We start from the raw sequence: 23,016 nt of genomic DNA, 5'->3' as shown, positions 1-23,016 counted from the left end.
ATTAACAGGGCGAAAACACACACATATAGACATACATCTTCATAGAACCAGTTTGGTCTAGTGGTTAAGGCACCAGGCTAGAAAGTAGGAGACCAGGAGTTCTAGTCCCGCCTTAGCGCCATGAAAGCCAGTTGGGTGATCTTCGGCCAGTCACTCTCTCTCTCAGCCCCATTCGCCTCACAAGGCTGTTGTTATGAGGAAAATTGGAGGAGGAGGATAGGTTGGATGTGTTCCAGAGGTGGGTTCCTACCAGTTCGCACCTATTCGGTAGAACCGGTTTGTCCAATCTACCGAACCGGTTAGAAGAGGTTCTACCAGTGGACCCGGAAAGCAGGCCACACCTACAGAAGAGCTTCCAAATTTTTTTGAAACCCAACACTGGTCCTTGGATATGATTATTCTGCACTATCATGCTCATATTTATAAAACTCAGTGCCTGTGCGGAAGGTAAGGATGACTACTGCGTTTGTGGTGCAATCAGAACATTGCGTGTGTTGAAGTTGTTTTAACGCAAACCAAAGATGCCTTTAAAAAAACAAGTTGACATCCTATTCTTATGCAGGCCAGTGCTGTGTGTGAGGTAATTTAAGGTGGTTCTGACAAGTGTCGTCAGCCTCTTCATATCCGGTCACATGGGCGGCAAGCCACTCTCATCCGGTCACATGGGCGGCAAGCCACTCCCACAAGGGAGGCCACACCCACAGAGTAGGTTCGAACAATTTTTGAAACCCACCACTGCTGCAAATGCTGCTTAATACAACTTGAGCTGCTGTAATGGGCTTTTAGAAAACATCAAAACAAACACAGAACACATAACAAGCATACCCCTTTCTAAAAGTCTGAGAAAAGTTTGGCCAGATTTGTATAAATATCCTAAGACCCATTGAAACTGGACATGCATAAATAATAGCAGGACTACATTTTAAGCAGCCTAGCTGCATACACACACCCAGCATTGTCGTTATTTTGCCATGCTGATTCCTTTTTGGGAGCAGGAGGGGGGGGGAAACCCCTTGTAAATTGAGCTGTGTCCTTTGGCAAAGAGGGAAATACAGAGATGTTTGTTAGGTGCCTTTGTGACACGCTGCCAGAATTCAGGCAATTACTGAGCTACAAAGAGTCTCTGGCACAGAATGTGGAAATAGATTGTTGCGCTACCAGGATTTTGCTCACAAAGACCAGCTTCACTAATAGGCCTCCGCTCCAATGAAGACCTCAAGGCTTCCTTCAGCAAAATGACAGGGCATTCAAGATAAGTCTTTGCTGGAAGGATTTGGGAATAATGTCAGTTTCCCCGTTTCATTTCACTTGGGAACATCTAGAGATCTTCAATTTGTAATTAAAACGCACTGTTGTTGTTTTTTTCTCCCCCCTCATCACCACGATGTGTCTGAAAACTGATGTTTTCTTCCACGTTTCGGCTGCTTGGCTGACATTTAATCCCTGCGAGGCTGGAAGTTCTGTTTTTTTCACTGGAACCAGTAAATGTCAGTTGAATACACTTGCTATATTCAGTAGACTGAAGCCGCTTTCATCTGGAGAGAGTTGGAAGTTTAGAATCTGCCATGGTTGGGGGCAAGGAATGAGGAAGGAAAAAAAAAATGATTTCTGGTACTTTTCTCCGGTCTTCCAGGGCAAGGATTAATATATGGTACATTAAAGAGCTGTTTTTGTCTCTTGGTTTTTAGGAAGCACGTTAGATGTTCCTTTATTTGTACGAAATTCTGCTCTATCTTAAGGAGGTTGCGTAATTAATTATTTTTTGGAACTTTGGATGGCTCAACTCTTGTGCGTGTTTTTTTCTCAGATAAGTTCCTTGGATTTACTAAGGCTTACCCCCTGAAGTTTTGGATTGCAATTTTAAATGCTCACCCATGTGGTCAATGCTGTGCATCGCAAAGAACACAGGGCTTCAAGAGAAGACATGTGGATGATGTGTAATGCTCTGTATGTAGAGCAGTGTTTCTCAACCTTGGGGACTTTAAGTCCTGGAGACTTCAACTCCCAGAATCTGGGAGTTGAAGTCCCCAGGACTTAAAGTCCCCAAGGTTGAGAAACACTGATGTAGAGGTTTTCACAATTTGTGCATCCTCCTTGGATACTTAGACAGCAGCATGTGCCTTAAAAATGCATTTTAGAAAATCAAGATCTGAAATTCAGAATTAGGATCTGGATATAGTCAACGCCGTTACCAAAAGTCAAGCTGAGCTGGAGGGAGAGTTACCATGTGCATAGAAGTTTTATTAAAAAAAATAGGAACATTGCCTGGTAGATTTAATTAGTTTAAATTTGCATCAATCTCCAGACTAGTCTTTCTGAAGATCAAAGGATAGTCTTTTGTATTTTATACACTCCCTGGACCTGTCCCTACAGGTGAGTGTTACAAGAAAGATTCCTTTTGGTGTGAGAGCAAGAATACGTTTTCCCAGGTAGTCCTTCCACCTGCAATTTCTACATCTATGTTTACAGAGTGTTGCTTTTTTTATTTGGGGTGCCTCCTTGGTCTATTTAAAAGATTTTTAGCTTTGAAAAGAAGAAAATACTAGTCATTTGGAAAAAAAATATTTGGACAAGGTCTTGGAAAGTGGCAGTGGACCAAAGATGGGGTAGGAATAGTTGGTATATTTTCAGAGAACGATCTGTCTCATGTTTTCTGACATTCAGTCAGAGGTGGGTTCCTACCAGTTCGCACCTATTCGGTAGAACCGGTTCGTTAAATCTACCGAACCGGTTAGAAAAGGTTCCACCAGTGGACCCGGAAAGCAGGCCACGCCTACAGAAGAGGTTCCAAAAAAATGTGAAACCCACCACTGGTTCTTGGATATGATTATTCTATACTATCATGCTCATATTTATAAAACTCAGTGCCTCTATGAAGGGAAAGGATGACTACTGCGTTTGTGGTACAATCACAACATTGCGTGTGTTGACGTTGTTTTAACGCAAACCAAAGATGCCTTTAAAAAAAACAAGTTTACATCATATTCTTATGCGTGCCAGTGCTATGTGTGAGGTAATTTAAGGTGGTTCTGACAAGTGTCGTCGGCATCTTCATATCCGGTCCCATGGGTGGCAAGCCACTCCCTTCTGGTCACATGGGTGGCAAGCCACTCCCACAAAGGAGGCCACACCCACAGAGTAGGTTCGAACAATTTTTGAAACCCACCACTGGATTCAGTCCAGATGTTGCCAGTTTCTGTTTCTCAGGGTAGATTGTGAAAGTCATTCGTACTAAGTTATATTTAGGAGAAAATGTAATATAGAAAGAATAAATAGCACAAAGAATCCCAAGATAATGCTCCATCGAGTTAAAAATAATTCTCAACTGAGCCTACGGAATAATAATAATGTAGAATTCAAGAACTGTTCCCATTTATTGCCATTAGAGGCTGTTAATACAAGAGACTAAGGAAGACTTAAACCAGACCACTGCTGTTTTTCTTTCTAGCTATTGTATCTCCCCCATGACCTATGAATGCAATTTCCTAAGGCCAAATTATAACAAATTCATGGATGACTCATGCTAACCACATTCTCAATTCCTCTTCTTCCCACAGAAATCTTGGATGGTCCCAATGCACCCTGAGCTTTCCCCCTGCTTTTGTCTGAAAACATTGTAGGAGGAGAGAAGTGTTAGACTGTGGTGGAAAAAATATATCAGGCATCTGGGAATATTTTCCCCCAACTAAAAAGGATATATTAAAAGGCATAAGCTTTTTGTGAGCTGCATCATCAGATGGAAAAAAAAAAAAAGGCAGCTCATAAGAGCCGAGGTGGCGCAGTGGTTAGGGTGCAGTACTGCAGGCCACTTCAGCTGACTGTTATCTGCAGTTCAGCGGTTCTAATCCCACCGGCTCAAGGTCGACTCAGCCTTCCATCCTTCCGAGGTGGGTGAAATGAGGACCCAGACTGTGGGGGCGATTTGCTGACTCAATTTGCTAAAAATCTGTAAACCACTTAGAGAGGGCTGAAAGCCCTATGAAGCGGTATATAAGTCAAATAAATAAATAAATAAATAAATAAATAAATAAATAAATAAATAAATAAATAGAAGCTTATGCTTTTCAATACAGTTTGTTAGTTAATGTCGTCAAGCAACCATATCCACTCATGAAAGGTTCAAGTCAGCAATGTTATTGTGTTATGTCTATATTACAAGGAATCTTCCCTGGGCTGTTTGCCTTCCCTTGAGAACCGTGACCTGACAAATGCGCGCCCGACAAAACCACGGCGATAAAACCACGGCGTTGACAGCGCACCCACAAAGGTGCACCAACAAAACCGCACCCACAAAAAGCGCAATTAGGGTTACGGTAAGGGTAAGGGTTAGGCTTTAGGGTTCTTATGTTGTTTTCGCGTTGTTTCTTGATGGCGTGCTTTTGTCGGCGCTCTTTTGTCGGCGTGCCTATGTGGGCGCGATTTCGACGTTGCGGTTTTCTCACCGCGATTTTGTCAGCACACTTTTGTCGTGCGCGCATTTGTCGGTGCATCCTTGAGAACAACCAAACAAGCTATGCCCAGGCGTGAAATCCGCTTACCTTCGCTACCAGTTTGGACCGGGAGCGCTCGCACGTGGCGCTTCTGTGCATGCGCAGTGTCCATGATGACATCTGGGCAGGTGGGCGGAGCCTCCCACAGCCTCCACTACCGGTTCACCTGAACCGGGGCAAACCGGCAGAATACCATCTCTGATTATGCCATTCATAGCTGCGCAAGGACTCAAGGCTAGTTCCCCGCTTGACCCCTCCTCCCTGCCCGGCTGGGATTTCACAACAGTTGGAAAAGGGGCTACCAGACTCCTTCGGAAGTTCTGTTTTTCCCGATTTTTTTTTCCAGAAATTCACATGCGCTAGGCTCTTATTGAGGGATAATTCTTCTTATGTGTAAACAGTTTTAGGAAGGCCTAAGTTTTTTTAATAAAAAAAACGGGGAAACATGCCGTTCATCAATTCTTCAGAATTTATAAGAGAACCTGAATTGCATATTAAGGGAAGGGGATCTAAGAGCAGACATCGCATTCCCTTTTTAATCTGTTCACCGCTCCCCTCCCCCAAAAAACTCTTCCTTGAGTGCCTAATAACTTTGACCATCTGCCACAAAATCATGCGGTGTGATTAGAAAAGATTGGCCGCAGCCTTGTTGTTTATCTTTCTACAGCTCTTAATAGTGATTTTCTTAGTTTTATTGTGTGCCCCCCACCAGTGTTGGGATTCAAATAATTTAACAACCGGTTCTCTGCCCTAATGACCAGCTGGGTAGGCGTGACTCGGTGGTCATGTGACTGGGTGTGGGTGTGGCCCACTCAATGTCCCTCACGTCGATGGGCACTTCACCTTAGCTGTTAACAATGTAATAAGGGTTAACGGGAGAGGCGGTTTCTGTAAGCAAGGCAATAAAAATGAGGCTAGAAACAATTCCAGAATGTTTCCTTCCTGCCTTCCCTACAGGATTAGCCCTGTAAAGTGGAAAAAACAAAATGAGATTTCTTCCAACAACCGGTTCTCTGAATTGCTTAGAAAGTTAACTACCGGTTCTCCCGAATAGGTGCGAACTGGCTGAATCCCACCACTGGCCCTCACCCACTTATCTTTTTCCACATTCAGTACCTTCCTCCTTTCAGCTAAGTTCACATTGTCTGTCTTTCTATAAGGGGACGGAACAGGATTTCTTTGCCTATCCCAAATTCCTTACAGTATATCACCTTATGGTTTTTTTTCGGTAAAAAAGGGCAGCTTCCTTTTAAATCTTTCTTTTATAGGGGTGTATAAAAGTACTCTTCAATTTCCAACCCCAATTGGGAATCAGAATTTGATTGCTTGCTAAGCAAGGAGGTTATCAAGTGATTTTATGCTTGATTTTACGACTTTTGGGGCATAGTTTCTAAGTGAATTACCGCAGTTGCTAAGTGAATCACGCAGTCTTTAAGTGAATTGGCTTCCTCCATTGACTTTGCTTGTCAGGAACAGGCTAGGAAGGTTGCAAAGGGCAATTCCATGACCCCAGGAGGCTGCAACCATTGTGAATACATGCCAGTTGCCAAGCACCCGAATTTTGACCATGGGCATTCTGTGACAGTTGTAATTGTGAGGACTGGTCACTTTTTTCAGCGAGGTTGTGACTTCGAACTGTCACTTGCAAGTCGAGGACTTCCTGTACTCAGAAGCTGTTCACCAGGGATCAGAATGCAACTGAAATATTTTAATTAAAAGGGATTTAAACACGACATGTCTCAGAGCAGGGGTGTCAAAATGGTGTCCTGCTGGCCGGATGCGTTACACGCAGACAGTGGTGGGTTTAAAAAAAATTTGGAACCTCTTCTGTAGGTGTGGCCTGCTGCTTTCCGGGTCCACTGGTGGAACCTCTTCTAACCAGTTCGGTAGATTTGACGAACCGGTTCTACCGAATAGGTGCGAACTGGTAGGAACCCACCTCTGCACGCAGGCCGCACCCTCCCCAGCTTCGCGAATGGAAAAAATGCCGTGAAACGTCACGAGGGCAATGTGACGCGGCGAGTTTGACACCCGTATCTTAATACGGACCACAGAAATAGCAACCACATATCTCCTCAGAAAGGAGATTTGAATTTACTGAGGGAGAAGACAACCATCCCATGAAAAACATTAGTGGAGAACTCAGCAGGTGGCAAAGAGCAATAAAAGGAGAGGTAACATTCATTGGGGAACTATTTACTGAGGTAAATGGCATTGAAAGGAAGCACTATTGAGGGGACAATACCATGAAAATATGAAAACATTCACAAAGCACTCAGTCGGGGAACTAACTGTCAGTGGGAAATAGGATTGAAAGGAACACACAGCTTTCATTGGGAAATAGCATTTAAAACAATAAGCAGTATTGAGGGGTGGAAGTGGACAGCCCTGGGGTGTGTGTGTGTAACAGTGGAACAGCATGTACGGTGCACTTTTAATAGGAAGGGAGAGTTCAATACATGTTCTGTATTGTGGTAGAGAGGGAAGGAGAGAGCCAAGTGTGGTTTTTGGAGAAGCCAGAGAAAGGAGAGCTACAAATATCTTAAATGTGGTGATTGGGGGGTTCAGAAGAAAGAGGGGGGCGGGAATGGGGACCGAGGACCTTATGTTATGTAGATCAGGGGTAGTGGAAGAAGACGACCATAAGTTAGGACAGATAGTCAATTGGAAAGGAGGAAGGAAGCGAAAAGACAGGTGTTCCTTTTATGGTGTAAAGATGGAGAATTAGTGATGAATATGGCCTCCAGACACTTGCAAGAGGAGAAGGAAGGAGGTCTTATAGAGTACTTATCTCTTCATTTGAATCAGCCTAGGACTCGCCTTCCTGAACTCACAGGATCTAGGAGTTTGGATTAGTTCGGGGAGTAGATATTGGTATGTTGCTCCTTAAAAGCCGAGGTGGTGCAGTGGTTAGGGTGCAGTACTGAAGGCCACTACAGCTGACTGTTATCTGCAGTTCAGCGGTTCTAATCTCACCGGCTCAAGGTTGACTCAGCCTTCCATGAGGTGAAATGAGGACCCAGACAGTGGGGGCGATATGCTGACTCTGTAAACCGCTTAGAGAGGGCTGAAAGCCCTATGAAGCGGTATATAAGTCTAACTGCTATTGCTGTTGCTATCCTTTGTCTAATCTGGATCCAACTGATGAGGCAAAACCAGCTACTTCTTCCAGGCTGTGAAGTCCAATGAAGCTACATCTGCCCTAGGAACCGGGATAGGTTCTATGTCTGAAGTGTAAGGAAGCATAGGAAGGAGGAAATGAAAGTGGGAGGGCTCAGATGACCATCTTGAAGATGAAACTGCTTATCCAACTCGTTGGGAAATCAGAGCAGGCCTCTGCCTGTAGTGACCAACCTCATGTCCACGCAATTAATGTTGATTTTGAATGTTGATTTTATTTATATGCCGCCCTTTCCCCCCGAAGGGGACTTAAGGAGCGTGAACCTCAGGCTGCTCAGAGGGTAGGAATAAATCAAGTTCTCAAGGAGGAAATAAACTCAAAGACCTCGCCTCCCAGCTTCTACATTTATCTCAAGTAACTTCAACTAAAGCAGGAGGTTTCTCTCTTCCTGGTTGTCCAAAAAGTTTTTTTTTTAAAAAAAAAAACTGCATTTCCCAATGTGAGTTATTCAGAAGGGCAGTGAATCATCTCCTCGCTTAAGCCAAAGTACATACAAGGCATCCCAGTTCTGATTGGCTGACAAATCTGCTTTGGCCGCCTTATTCGAGATGATGAACATTGATTAAATCTTTGATCCAGGCCCCCTTTTTCAACTTAATGCTAAAGTGCGTCTTTCCAATGTTTAAGCGTTACTCATATGTCAACATTGTATTTTGTGTTAGATCTGGATTCATTTTGAATGTACTGTGCATATCTACTATACCTACTTGTTGCTAATATATTTTTAAAGATTTCTGGAAGGTTTGATGAGCCCCCCTTTTTTTTCCTTTTTAGGTGCTGTGCAATGGCCCAGGAACATGTGTCCCCATCTGTCTATCTGCTTTTTTACTCAAAATACTGGGACTAAAGAAAATAACCATTGTCTATGTTGAGAGCATCTGCCGTGTTGAAAACCTCTCTCTATCAGGAAAAATTCTTTACTACTTTTCAGATTACTTCTTTGTCCAGTGGCCTGCCCTAAAAGAAAAATACCCCAACTCTCTGTATTTTGGGAGAATAGTGTGACACGTTACGGACAAATACAACTAGTGCCAGTATGACTACTAAACATTCTTTGGACTCTGAATTTCTTGAATTTATTTCAAGCTAGACCTGATGGTAAATCAAGCGATTTGATTTGATTTATTGCATTTCTATGCCGCCCTATTCCCAGAGGGACTCAGGGCGGCTCACAAACCAAGTAAAGGTGGGGGGAATACAAACAGGAGGAAAAAAAAACAACGAACAAACAACTACAACAATTGAAAAACACTCAACAACCACACAGTTCGAGCGGGGACGGGGAACTCGTCAGCCCCAGGCTGTCGGAACAACCAGGTTTTAAGGGCTTTGCGGAAAGCCTGAAGGGTGGTGAGGGTCCGAATCTCCACAGGGAGCTTGTTCCAGAGGGCCGGAGCAGCCACAGAGAAGGCCCTCCTCCGGGTGGTAGCCAGTCGGCATTGGCCAGTAGATGGAATTCGGAGGAGGCCTAATCTGTGGGATCTAATAGGTCTGTTGGAGGTGATTGGCAGCAGGCGGTCTCTCAAGTACAAAGCGGACTGTATCAGAGGTGTTATTCTACCGGTTCAGACCAGATCACCTGAACCAGTAGCAGAAATCGCGGGTGGCTCGGTCCAAACGCACCGGCCTCTATTGTATCCCATTTAGGCCCTTTTTTGCCCAAAGTGCATGTGCGGAAGGATCTGCGCATGTGCAGAGGTGATACATGTGAGCGAAGCGAGCGTGCGTGCACGCTCACATTTGTGAACCGTTTGTTCATGCTGTGTGGGCATTTTTCTATCTCGGTGGCTTCTCTGATTATTCTGTTGTTAAAGTGTTCAGCTTTGGCAATAGTTTTGGTCTTTTTAAAGTCAATTTCATGTCCCGGGGCTTTAAGCATTTACACAGCATGAAAAAATGAGACGATACCGCCTGCCTACCAGCCATTTGGAAACCCGCCCTTATCGACAAAGGAGTCCCTAACACGAGGAATGACGCCAGACCCACACTCACAAAAGCCACACAGGATGTCACTAACACACATCCACACAGAAAGCAGACTCAAACCCACATGGACGATGAGGCACGACCAAGGACCAGAAGCCAGACCGCAACTGCATCATTAGCCACTTTAAACCCCTCCAATCCATACATGAAGCAGACTGACACCCACCATGAAGAGCTGGCACGGCCACAAACACGAAGCCAAACAACAGCAACGCAACTCACCAGCTCAAATCCCCCGGCAACTCAGACTAAGCCGAGCACAAAACTCCCAACCATTCAGAACACACCTCCACCCAATCAGAACACAGCCAAGCTCCCACCCAATCAGCTCAAACCCCCACTGGCAGTTAAAAAGAAAGAAACAGCTGCGATCTCACATTGCTCCTAGAAGCACGAAGCTGAGTAAACCAGCCTGAAGATGATGAATGAGACTTCGTCAAAACGTCGCCAAGACACTTCCAATTTTACGCGGGAGAAAACCCGAATAACCAAAGACCTACATACAAACACCCGCAAAAACCTCATAAAACAAATATGTGTGTGTGTTTGTGTGTATATATGTGTGTGTTTATTTGTGTACTCTACTATAATTGCTTTTAATTTTTTTTTTACTATTGCCATCCAGAGTCACTTGTCTGAGATGGGCAGCTGTAGAAATTAAATAAATAAGGATGAATCAATTAATATGACACCAGTACTGATGTGTTGTGATATGGCATTAAAATATTAAAACAAAGCTTGGTATGTGATGTGAACTGAACTAACATCTCAGAATTTAGAAATTACTGCTACGTTCCCATTTCTTACTCTTGACTAAAAAAAATTTCCACAAAGTTTGCAAAGTTTTGACAACAATAGTTAAGAAGGCAGTATACAGTCCCATCGAGCTTTCTTTATATGGAAAAACTCAATTGAGAAGATGCTAGTTGGAGCAAATAGAGATTCTTCCTGCCAATTATCCCTTATTCCCTCCAGAAGACAACTGTGTTTTAAGATTCAGATCATACAACCTCATTTCAGAGGTCAATGATATAGATGTGTGTGAGAGAGATTCTTGCTCTGGTGTAACAATGCTTGTTTCTTGTACTCAAGCAATAAAATATAGGTAGTCGTATAAAGTTCATTTAGTTACCTGTTCTGTCCCCTCTTCTTCGCTCGTTAACAGACGACAGGCAGACAAACTTAAAAGGAAAGAACTTTATCAGTCCTCGGCTCAGACTGGCTGCGAGCCCAAAAATAAACATAAATCAAGTCTCTGACAAGAAGATAACAGAATGCAAAACAAAACTCTTACAAAGCAAGTCACTTCTCCAAGTGTCTCCTTGAATCAGGGTTACAGAAAGCAAATCACTTCTCCAAGTGTCTCTCACAAACAAACCACGACCGATGAATGATGAACGTTGACTCCTGCAACCAGGGCGTGGCACCATCCGTTCTTTTATCACCATAAGACGCCACTAACGAACCCCAGCCGCATTGTTAATCTTGCATCCCGACTCAACTCACATCAAACTTCTGCTGAGTCACAACAGTTACCGTTCAAAGTTACAACGGCACTGAAAAAAGTGACTTACGGCCATTTTTCACATTTACTAGCATTGCAGCATCCCCATGGTCATGTAATTCCCATTCGAATGCTTGACAACCAACTCACATTTATGGCGGTTGCAGTGTCCCAGAGTCACATAATCCCCTTTTGCAACCCCATTGTCAATGGGGAAGACAGACGCACTTAATAATTGTGTTAACTAATTTAAGAAATGGAAGGGATTCACTTAACAAATGCGGCAAGAAAAGTCGTAAAATGGGGCAAAACTCACTTAGCAAATTTCTCACTTAGGCAACATAAATTTTGGGCTCAATTGTAAGTTGAGGACTACTGTACCTGTTGGCTATTTTAAGCAGAAAGGAAACAAATTAACTTGGCCCCACAATAGTTTTCACTCTGCTGCTCCTTTTCCCAAACTCAAAACAATCTGCTATCCTTTTCTTTTTATCTTTTGGCCCAACAGTGGTCCTGGGATTTAAAAGTGCAATTCTTAAAACCTCGTATTGAATTGTTAAGAAATAAAAGAAGTACTGGATAACACAAACAGAAGCATCATTTGTTCTCAAGAAAGGCAGATTTTTCCAAACTAAGCATTACATCTTTTTAACCATGTTTAATTTCAAACAAGATACTTTCATTAGCCAAGCGACAAGATTTTTTTTTTTTTAAGTACTGTATATACTCAAGTATAAGCCTAGTTTTTCAGCCCACTTTTTGAGCTGAAAAAAGCCGCCTCGGCTTATACTCGAGTCAGTGAAAAATTTGCCCGAAATGGAGGAGAAAAAGGGGCGGGGCCATGCCGCTGGGTGATGCTCGTGAATGGCCCGGCGCCCCTGTGAGTTTCCCCTCCCTCTGTGTCAGTTTGCCACGCAGCGTGCACCGCACCATCCCCCCTCCTCACGTTCTAATGTAATGCAGGGCTATCTTACGATTCCCCTTCCTCCCCCTCCTGCCGCTCTGCAACGATGTCCCACCTCCTCCTTGTTATGGCAAGCAGCCACATAGCGATGTCCCACCTCCTCTGGTACAGTGATCCAATGATAGGAATCACTGTGCCGTGTGTCATAGGAGGCGGGACATCATCATCACAGCGGGACATCAGCATCATGAGGTGAGTGAAGTATTTCATTGAATACACCGGTATTGTGTGATAATAATTTGTTATGCAGAGCAAATTTTTACAATGGCTACTGTATATTTAATGGGCACAGGCAGGCTGTATATGTTATTCAATGGGCAATGGCATTATTGGTATCTATTTTTATTTTTGAAATTTATCGGTAGCTGCTGCATTTCCCACCCTAGGCTTATACTCGAGTCAATAACTTTTCCAGTTTTTTGTGGTAAAATTAGATGCCTCGGCTTATATTCGGGTCGGCCTATACTCGAGTATATACGGTATTCTTGGTAGCTTCATGTGTAAATACTTAAATGATGGTTAACAATGGCAAAAGAGGAGTGGGGATGAGAGAGAAATTCAAGAAAAATACTACTTTGTCAGCAAAGATGAGTTTTGTGTATTTAGGTTTTGTTTGTTTAATACTTCCAGACATGTGGGTTAGTACTTGAAATCCTTTTCCTTAAATCAGAAATGGCATTAAATATCAAACACTATTGAGAATAATAGATTTCAGGGGAGACTGGATTTTCTGAAATGTAGTTGTCTGAAATTGTCAGGCAAATTCTACTCCAATATTATTCTGTGTGTATAGCACACTAAAAACCCACCATTCTATGTATAAAGCACTGAAAACACATCAGTTATTGGTATACAGCATTACGTAAGTGGACAGATTTAGCAGAAAGACAAACATTGGAGAAAATAACAAAGAAAAACAAATGTGTTACGTGATCCATCTGTGGAGCCAAACAATAGTTAGTCTGTATCTACCCATATTTGCTACTCTTATTTCCTTCTCTGATTCTTTTGACTGAGCTAGAAAGACAGTTTCAAACAGCATCGGCGCTTTACCCGTGTGATAAAATCAAGATGTGTACTTGGAAAAAAAATGCATTTCTAATATGCCAGCTTGATGCTGTCAGATGTTTTTGTGAAATTGGCGGGAGAAAGAACATTTTCTGAACGCTTTCCTCAGCTTGATTGCAAAGTAAGTTTAATATCCTGTGAGATGTTTTTTGAGCAGCTCCATTTACATTCTAACGGAAAAATTGGAAATTGGCATAATTATGATGGCACCAGAGTAATCAAATTTGGCTTGGCAAAGTCTTCTGATGACACTGACTATTAAAACATAAAAAAAATAACAGACATATATTTCTGAATTTTGTGGAGAGAGGGTAACTGAACAGTTGAATGGAATTCAGCTAGGAACAGTAGTGTAATTGAATCTCCTTCCGAGATTCAATTACACTACTGTTCTAGTGTACACTACTGTTTACACTACTGTTGCACTAATTACACTACTGTTCTAGTGCACTACACAACAATCTTGTGAGGTAGGTAAGGCAGACGGATGGTAAATTAATCGTGATGAATGAGACAGGATTTTTGTTAGCCTCAGTCTAATCCATGAACATAAATAATGTTCAGGGCTGTAAATCTAAGTAAATATCACTTTATCTTTCCAATATTTTTTTCCCATCTGAGTTCAGTTTTCTTCATTGCCAGGTTTTTTTTTGGGGGGGGGGCAGTTTGCTGAGATGTGAGGTAATGAAATATTAATTAATAGTTTAGCTGGACCAGAACCATTTTTTGCAGTGCGCTTCACTAATGAATTTCTTGTGAAAACTGAAGGATTTTATTGAAAGCAACTTTGTGGAATATCTGTTAAGGGCGAAATAACCATGGGAATGACCTGACCCTCTAGTTTTGACCCATGTGTTCTAGCTTTTTTCCTAGTGGCTTAGATGAAGGTTAAACTATCAGGACTTTTTGTTAAACTGTATATTGTTTAGCAAATAAGGAATATCATCCACCGATTGTTATGACTGAAGCTCTTTCAGTTCCTAGGAGCAATTTATTTTTGAGGCAAATTTACTGCTACTTAATGCACTGTATTCTGCAATCTAAAAAATTCCCCTCCCATACGACAAACTTTTTCTTCTCAATGCCCACCAGAGCATTTGGACCAATATTTTCACCATTCCAAATCAGCATGGCAATTGGATATAGTAGGTTTTTTTTTTAAGTTTTTCATGTGACCCAAGGGGCTACTATGACAGCTGCAGCTTTGCAGATTGCTACTAAATTCCCCATATTTTAGCACCATCATAATTTGGAAAGGTTACTGAAAAAGCGGTTGTAACTTGAGGAATATCTGTAGTTCTATGAAGAAATATTTCAAGCTTCAACCCCCATCCTGAGAATCTTCTCTTCATTGATTCTTGCCCTGTTCTTGGGTGTTACAGAGAATAAATCCACAGCCTCTTCCCTATGACAAGTACTGGGATGGAATACGACTATTGGATGGAATCAGTGGTGGGTTTCAAAAAATTTTCGAACCTACTCTGTGGGTGTGGCCTCCTTTGTGGGAGTGGCTTGCCAGCCATGTGACCTGGTGGGAGTGGCTTGCCGGCCATGTGTTCTCTCTCTCTCTCTCTCTCTCTCTCTCTCTCTCTCTCTCTTTCCTTCCTTTTGTGTCTCTGTCCCTTTTTCCTTTTTTCCTTTCATCTCTCTCTCACTTTTTCTTTCTTTTTTCTTTATTTCTTTCTTCGTTTCTCTCTCTCTCTCTCTCTGTGTGTGTGTGTGTGTGTGTGTGTGTGTGTGTGTCAGTGGTGGGTTTCAAAAAATTTTGGAACCTCTTCTGTAGGTGTGGCCTGCTTTCTGTTGGAACCTCTTCTAACCGGTTCGGTAGATTTGACGAACCAGTTCTACCGAACTGGTGCGAACTGGTAGGAACCCACCTCTGGATGGAATCTATCTGGATCCCAAGGCCTAGTGACTTCCATCCATGGTTACTCTGTTTTGTCCTGCTGGAGTGATTTGACACTAGAAGAGAGCAGAAGGCCCGTGTTCCTAGAGAAAGCGACAGGACAGGGACCCTAAAGCAAACAAAACATTCTGACAGATGGCTAAACCCAGCACTCTAGCTATCTGTCAAAACTTGCCTCCTCCCCACATCCCAGTCCACATTAAGGGAATGATTGATTTTTGTTTATCCCAGCAGCTGGGAATTCCACCAATTCCCTGTACCATAACCTGCCCTACAAGCTAACTTGCTGGGCTCATTAGCAAAGCAGAGTAGAGACACGAGCAAATTTAGGCTGGCCTAACTTATCTCATGGACTGAAATAAACCTTATTAACTGTCTGAATGTGTTTTAAATAGGGTGGATTCTTTTTTCTTCTTTTGACTAAGTAAATGGATCAGAAAGTAAGGACGATTTGCACTTCTGACAAGGCAGTGAATAGGAGATACCGGACGTACAGAAGAGAATGAAATCAATGCATGGGTTCAACCTTTGAACAAACGCAGCTACGCATAGAAACCGTGAGTTGCAAGGAACAACGAAGGGGCTTCACAGAACACACTGTATTAAAACCAAGTTCACCTCAAGGCTTGCTTGAGCTCAGCTACTGATTTACCCGGTTGCAGAATATCATTTGCGTGGAATGCTGGTCACGTGCTTCCTGGCTCCCCACCAGGTTATCTGCATCCCTGTTTGGTTAAAACCGGTATTTCGGAGGTTTCGCAAACTTGGAGAACTTGTGGGCCATCCCTTTCAATTGGCAGGAATTCTGTCTTAATGTCACACACACCCCCTGGGGCTTCCGAACAGTATTTCCTCCCCCATCTCTAAGGGGCTTCAGCAGCCTATATTCAACTGGCCTCCTGCTTTAGATGCCCAGTCATGCCTGCAGCTACTGAGAAAGGAAAGAGTTTGGTTGCAGAAAGTGCAGATATTGCTTTTTGTTTCCCCCACCACTCTTAGCTCAGAGTGAATTTTACATTTCCTGGAGTAACAGTTGACTTTCAGCCTGTCATATATGCTGCTCTGGTTTTTCAGCCAGTGGCCAAACAAATGCACAAAGTTTGTCCTGAAAGGATAGATGGAAAGAAGCAGATCTACCATTTATTTCAATTCTTCTTCTCTGTAATATATAGTAGGTTGTTTCAGGATAGGGCTGCCGAAGCAAGGCAGCCTTTGATCTTTATGCTTCTCCCCCCCCCATCTCCAAGATAGCAATAGCAATAGCAGTTAGACTTATATACCGCTTCATAGGGCTTTCAGCCCTCTCTAAGCGGTTTACAGAGTCAGCATATCGCCCCCAACAATCTGGGTCCTCATTTCACCCACCTCGGAAGGATGGAAGGCTGAGTCAACCTTGAGTCGGTGAGATTAGAACCGCTGAACTGCAGATAACAGTCAGCTGAAGTGGCCTGCAGTACTTCACCCTAACCACTGCGCCACCTTCGCTCTTAAGTTGATGGTTCCACAAGAGCCATATGGGTGGAGAGATGAGTTGTGGGCAAGCAGTTGGGACTACAGCTCTAAACTTTTTAATCTTATTGTCCTCACTTCATTAGTAGATTAAAGTAGTAGAGCAGGGATCCCCAAACCCGAATCCGTGGAACTGGTCCCTGGTGCCCAAAAGGTTGGGGGTTGCTGTAGTGGGGGATGAACAAACTCGTACTCAATCCCGACAAGACTGAGTGGCTGTGGATGTTGCCCCCGAAGGACAGCCCTGACAGTCCATCCTTGATCCTGGGGGGTGAAAATTTACACCCCTCAGAGAGGGCCTGCAATTTGGGAGTCCTCCTGGATTCACAGCTGACACTGGAACACCATTTGTCGGCTGTGATCAGGGGGGGGCCTTTGCCCAGGTTTGCCTGGTGCGTCAATTGCGGCCCTACTTGGATCGGGAGGCACTCCAAACGGTCACTCACGCCCTAGTCACCTCAAGGCTGGATTACTGCAACGCGCTCTACATGGGGCTACCCTTGAAAAGTGTTCGGAGACTGCAACTAGTCCAGAATGCAGCCGCGCGAGCGATACTGGACGTACCTAGGTACACCCACGTTACACCTATCCTCCGCGAGCTGCACTGGCTACCTATTGGTCTCCGGATGCAATTCAAGGTGTTGGTTATTACCTTTAAAGCCCTACATGGCTTAGGGCCAGCATACCTGCGAGACCGCCTACTGCCACATTCCTCCCAACGGCCGGTGAGATCCCACAGGGTGGGCCTCCTTCAGATGCCGTCAGCCAGACAATGTCGGCTGGCGGCTCCCCGGAGGAGAGCCTTTTCTGTGGCTGCTCCGACCCTGTGGAATGAGCTACCCCCAGAAATCCGGACCCTACCCACTCTCATGGCCTTCAGAAAAGCTATAAGGCCTATAAATCATACAGATAGATAGATAGATAGATAGATAGATAGATAGATAGATAGATAGATAGATAGATAGATAGATAGATAGATAGATAGTAGAGGAAGGGACCAAGTCTTTCTTGCTTCTTCCTTTTTCTTCACTGAAAAGGAAAAGTTGAAAACCAGGCATGCATACATGCATTTCAGAAATGTGGGTGGGGGAGGTGAGAGAGATTACATAAAAATCCAGATCCTTGAACAACTTGGAGGCAGGGTGGTGTAGAAACGCAGTGCAGGCATGAGACGCTGGCTTAGTAAATTATACGGTAACATATATTTTTCACCTTCTGTAATCATGCTCCGTCAATGGGTGTACCCTACGCAACTTGATTGTCCCCAGCAGGGCAGCCCAGGGCACGGTTTTCGTTTAAAAATTCATAAAGTCAAAACCAGACTTTGATGAGCGCTTCAGTTTCACAAGCAGGTACCTTACTTACAATTTTTAAAACAGGTTTCTTGGAATTAAAGGAAACGACTGGGACCTGTTTCAGCGTGTTTTAATATTTGCTCTTGAAGATCTTTGATATTTCAGTGCATTAGCATTTTACCCAAAACTGAGAAAATGTTTCATTATCAGTGAGATGGTAAAGCTTTACAAATGGAACCAGCTGCTTCACATCAAGAAGTGGCCAGGGCCATCAATAATATAAAGTAATAGCTGTGCAAATACACCAACAGATTGTAACTCAAGAGAGAAATTACCTTAACCTAGCTTTGATTAGGATGACCCACTTGCTGCTGAAACCACAAATCACAAGAGGACTTTAGACCCGCAAGAGGTCATGATGTTAATTTCTGTTAAAACTCGAGAGGGGATCTTGGAGCTCTTCAAATATTGCCGAAATAGCACTTCTTGCCTCTCACCATTGGCGGTAACCTCTGGCTGCTATCGGGAGCTCTAATCAGCGACAATTGATAAACTCTTAACTATTTAAGTTGTATAAAATATCATTTCCTTTGAATCTTTCAGGGCAGAAGTGGAAAAATTAGCATTCATCCCATTATTTCCCAGGTCTGGCTCTTTTTTTGGTCAAAGAATAGAAAGCTGCTGTGGTTATTTTAAGCGAAGATGCATTCCTTTGCTGAAATCAATACCAAAGAAGAATTGTGATATATGATAGGAATAGTCAATAAAGTAATTAGCATGGTATTAATTGAACTCAGGGAGCATGGGTTAACCTCTGAAATTAAGCTGAACGGCCTTGGAGGTTTAATTAGCAAACTCACAAGAATGGCTTTTTCTTAGCACGGTCAACCAGAGGTGGCATTCAACCGGTTTGGACCAGTTCTGGCATACCAGTAGTGGAATTTTTGAGTAGTTTGGACAACCAGCAAATACCACCTCTGGCTGGCCGCGCCCTCCCCCCCTCACCGTTTCCTGTCCTATATTTCCTTGTTTTTTACTCAGTTGATTCATGCGGCAGAGCGGATTGCTGCACCTCAGCTGAGCTAAACAACAGCTCAACTCAACAGTGTTGACACCGAGGGTGATCTTTGGGTGCTGTGCGCATGCATCCGCGAAGCGTTCTCTGGTAAGAAAAGATTTGGAATCCCACTACTGCGTTCAACCAACCGTTTACCAAACAAGCCATTTTGATTCTGATTGTTGCTTTCCTCATAGCTATACACTGTATCACAACCAGTGGTGGGATTCAAATAATTTACCAACCGGTTCTCTGTCCTAATGACCAGGTGGGTAGGTGGGGCTTAGTGGTCATGTGACTGTGTGGGCGTGGCTAACTCAACATTACTCAGGTCGATGGGCACTTTGCCTTAGCTGTTACAATGTAATAAGGGTTAACCGGAGAGGCAGTTTCTGTAAGCAGGGCAATAAAAATTAAGCTAGAAACAACACCAGAATGTTTCCTTCCTGCCTTCCTTACAGGATTAGCCCTGTAAAGCAGAAAAAAAACCAAAATAAGATTTCTTCCAACAACCGATTCTCTGAACCTCTTAGAAAGTTAAGAACCGGTTCTCCCGAATAGGTGCGAACTGGCTGAATCCCGCCACTGATCACAACTGATAGCAAATATAAGAATCTAGTAGATTCCAAGGCATAGAGGCAATCTAACAAATCAATTTAAAAAAAACCCACACCCTTCGGTTTGCTGTGAAAAAAATCCCCCATGTTTGGCTTCCTCTGCTTCTCATGTAGGTGTGACCCAACTTGATTCTTCAACAAACCAAGAACTTCTGCTTGAAACTTGACTTTTCACTGTCTTGCTCTCAGAGGTAAAACCAGGTGATTCTAGATCTTAGATTTAGCATTCTCACTGCAGAACAGAGGGGATTTAGATGATCGGATACATTGCTTCAGCCACGGAAAGCTTTCTCTCTGTGATTTACAACTACTTCTTTAAACACAGTGTTAGAACAACACAAAATAGAAATGCCAGGAAGGAAGAGCTTGCAGTAGGATCTCAAGAATAAACGTTAACTTCTGCTCCTCCAATGTGAAATACATGGGTATTTTTTTCATAGCTCACTCAATAAGGGTAGCTTTTAAACAATGATCTGTTGAACAAGTTACTATCCTGGTGTTCATATAGCACTAAAAGCATAGTAGCCGCTCTTGGCACCAGAATGCCAATGTGTGGCCACGATGATGGAGTTTCTAATATCTTTGTCATTTCCTGTAATCTAGGTGGTTATTTATTTATTTATTTATTTATTAAATCGATTTATAGGCTGCCCAATACCGGAGGACTCCGGGCGGCTTACATCGAAGAAAAAAGAATAATAATTAAAAAATGACAATAAAAACATGTTAAAAACAACACACATACATTCGTTACGATCGGGGCTGGACCTCAACAATGAGGTCAACAGCCCCAGGCCTGCCGGAATAGGGAGACAGGATTCACAGTGGGTGCTCTAGGCTCTGAGGTCCAGCCCTCAAGCACCCATTTTGCTTCTCAAGATAATAAACAATATCAGCAACTAGCTTCCGTTCCCCAAATGGAACCACAATCTAACTGTCAGCACTCCTTCATTGAATAATTAGGAAATAATTTCCATTGATAGAAATCAAGTGTACTTTTACTAATTATAAATGATTAGAAGCGCAGCAAAGCGAAGACTGATTAGGCGCGAAAGCGAATGATATATAGAATAACCCATTCCCCACCCCTTGGCATCCCAGTTGCAGTCCAATCATAATTCTCCCAAGTGTCAGGTGTGAGATAACTTCGAAAGGCATCACCAAGATGGAATGCCGGTGCCGTTGGCCTTGGCGGGAAACCTCCTCCGCATGCGCAGTCAGACAGGCAGCAGAAGTCCAGAATCTTCCTCCAGCACAATTAGTAATCCCCTCCCAAATACCATGCCCCCCCTCCCCGTTTCAATGGCAGCCGAAGCAGCAGCAAAGCAGAGGCTGACACCAATGAACTGAGATTTGTTCTTTTTTACAGGGCAAATAAGAGACTGTTCTGCAGCAACCACCGAATAATGGCTTATTCAGTGCCATTTCTTTCTCTACCTTAATAGATACACCACATGTGCTAAACTATCCCAGTTTACATAGAGTCCCAGAAGGAAAGATGCTTCAAAGTGATTGATCATGAAAAGTCATCTCAAACCAACGATTCTGTCTTCAGGAAACTCTGTTCTGTGAGTAGCTAAATTAATAGAGCTGTTACGGACTAAACATGCCAACAAAACCATTTGGTCCTCCAGGTTTTTGTTGAAAATTGATCCAGAGAGCAAAGATATATTAGAAAATGGATGCTTTTAAGTGAGACTTTTATCATGATATTACTCTGCCTCAGCCACAGAATGATATGAGGGACCATAACCAGTGGTGGGATTCAAATTTTTTTACTACTGGTTCTGTGGTGGGCATGGCATGGCTTAGTGGGCATGGTTTGGTGGGCGTGGCTTGGTGGCATGGCAGGGGAAGGGTACTGTAAAATCTCCATTCCCTCCCCACTTCAGGGGAAGTTAACTACATGTTGTGGTCCAGCAGGAGCCGTTGGAGCTGCCACCAGACTCCAACAGCGAGGGGCCCTATGAGTCGGCTCTGGAGGATGTGGAGGACCCTGGACAGGGTTCCGACTCTGAGCAGGGCGCAGAGAGGCTGATTGGCCACCAGAAGGTGCCTGAGCCTTGGACCAGTGGAGAGGAGACAAGGGAGAGTGATCCTGACATCAGCAGTGAGTTGTTCCTGGATGCCCGGCACCGAAGAGCTAATAGGAACAGTTGTGCAGTTACAGGAGGTAATTGCACTCAGCTGGTGGTCATTAGGCTCCTCTCCAGACTATAACAGGACTGCTTGTGCACAAACCCCTCTTGCAGAAGTCAACGCAGGAACGAATGTTGGAGAACATTTTTGTGAGCTTGGCAGGCTGGATTGCTGCCATTACTTATCTGTGCTGGTTTGCTGCCAAGGACCTGTCTGTCTGTTCATTAATAGCAATAGCAATAGCAGTTAGACTTATATACCGCTTCATAGGGCTTTCAGTCCTCTCTAAGCGGTTTACAGAGTCAGCATATCGCCCCACAATCTGGGTCCTCATTAAATGCCATAACTTATCTTTGGCTCGGAATGTGTTGGTGTGGGACGAGGGGGGTCAGAACACTGCAAAATCCTCATTTCCTCCCGATCAGCTGGGATTCGGGAGGCAGAGAATAGATGGGGGCGGGGCCAACCAGAGGTGGTATTTGCCGGTTCTCCAAACTACTCAAAATTTTCGCTACCTGTTCTCCAGAACTGGTTAGAACCTGCTGAATACCACCTCTGACAATGACCCTCATATGTCGTGTCGTTCTCTGCTGACAGCAGCCTCACCCCGACCGTGAAATTTTCTACCATTTTTGCTGTCGTTTTTGTTCCCACCAAAAGGTGGAAAAGTTTGATTAACTACAGATACTATCCCATGACATCTTAACGCATCTCTTAGTCATCACTGTGGCAATATGAGTTATACGGTATACAATTTTTATTGTAAAACTCCTCTAAGAGTCACAGTTGAGATTGATATAGCAATGTGATTGATATTATAATGTAATAATGCAGTATAATATATTATAAACAATACATACAAGAGCAATCCTCAACTTATAACCATTCATTTAGTCATTTAGTGACTGTTCAAACTTACAACAGCACTGAAAAAAGGGACTTACGACCAGTTTCCACACTTGTGACGAATTGCAGCATCTCCAAAACAGGATCAAAATTCACATGCTTAGCAACTGGCATGTACATATGCAATTGAACTGTCCCGGGGGTCCTTCAATCACCGTTTGTAACCTTCCCAGCTGGCTTCTGACAAGCCGTTAATGGGGGAAAGCAGATTCACTTAAAGGCTACATTTTTTCACTTAACAGTGATTCACTTAGCAATTGTGGCAGAAAAGATTGTAAAATGGGGCACAATTCACTTAACAACTGCCTCACTTAACACCAATGCCACGTTTAATTGTGATAGTAAGTTCAGCGTTGCCTGTAATATTGTATTATATCGTATATCACATAATAAT

At 43.4% G+C, this 23,016-nt stretch overlaps 1 protein-coding gene across 1 annotated transcript in view; it reads left to right on the top strand.

Annotated features, from left to right (window-relative positions):
- ALG14 (ALG14 UDP-N-acetylglucosaminyltransferase subunit) overlaps positions 1 to 8,737 on the top strand; it is a 53,841-nt gene extending 45,104 nt beyond the window's left edge. The window contains exon 4 of the mRNA XM_087719284.1: positions 8,446 to 8,737. Coding sequence (XP_087575410.1) covers positions 8,446 to 8,676 — 231 coding nt within the window. The 3' untranslated portion in view covers positions 8,677 to 8,737. The remainder of the gene's footprint in view (positions 1 to 8,445) is intronic.
- Positions 8,738 to 23,016: the final 14,279 nt, after the last annotated feature.

The sequence above is a fragment of the Thamnophis sirtalis genome, unplaced genomic scaffold (genome assembly GCF_051295495.1).
Source record: "Thamnophis sirtalis isolate CommonGarterSnake01/CBP01778 unplaced genomic scaffold, rThaSir2_p1.2 scaffold_7, whole genome shotgun sequence".
Classification (NCBI taxonomy): domain Eukaryota; kingdom Metazoa; phylum Chordata; class Lepidosauria; order Squamata; family Natricidae; genus Thamnophis; species Thamnophis sirtalis.
The sequence above is the reverse complement of the archived record's forward strand: the minus strand, read 5'-3'. Positions and strand labels throughout refer to the sequence as shown.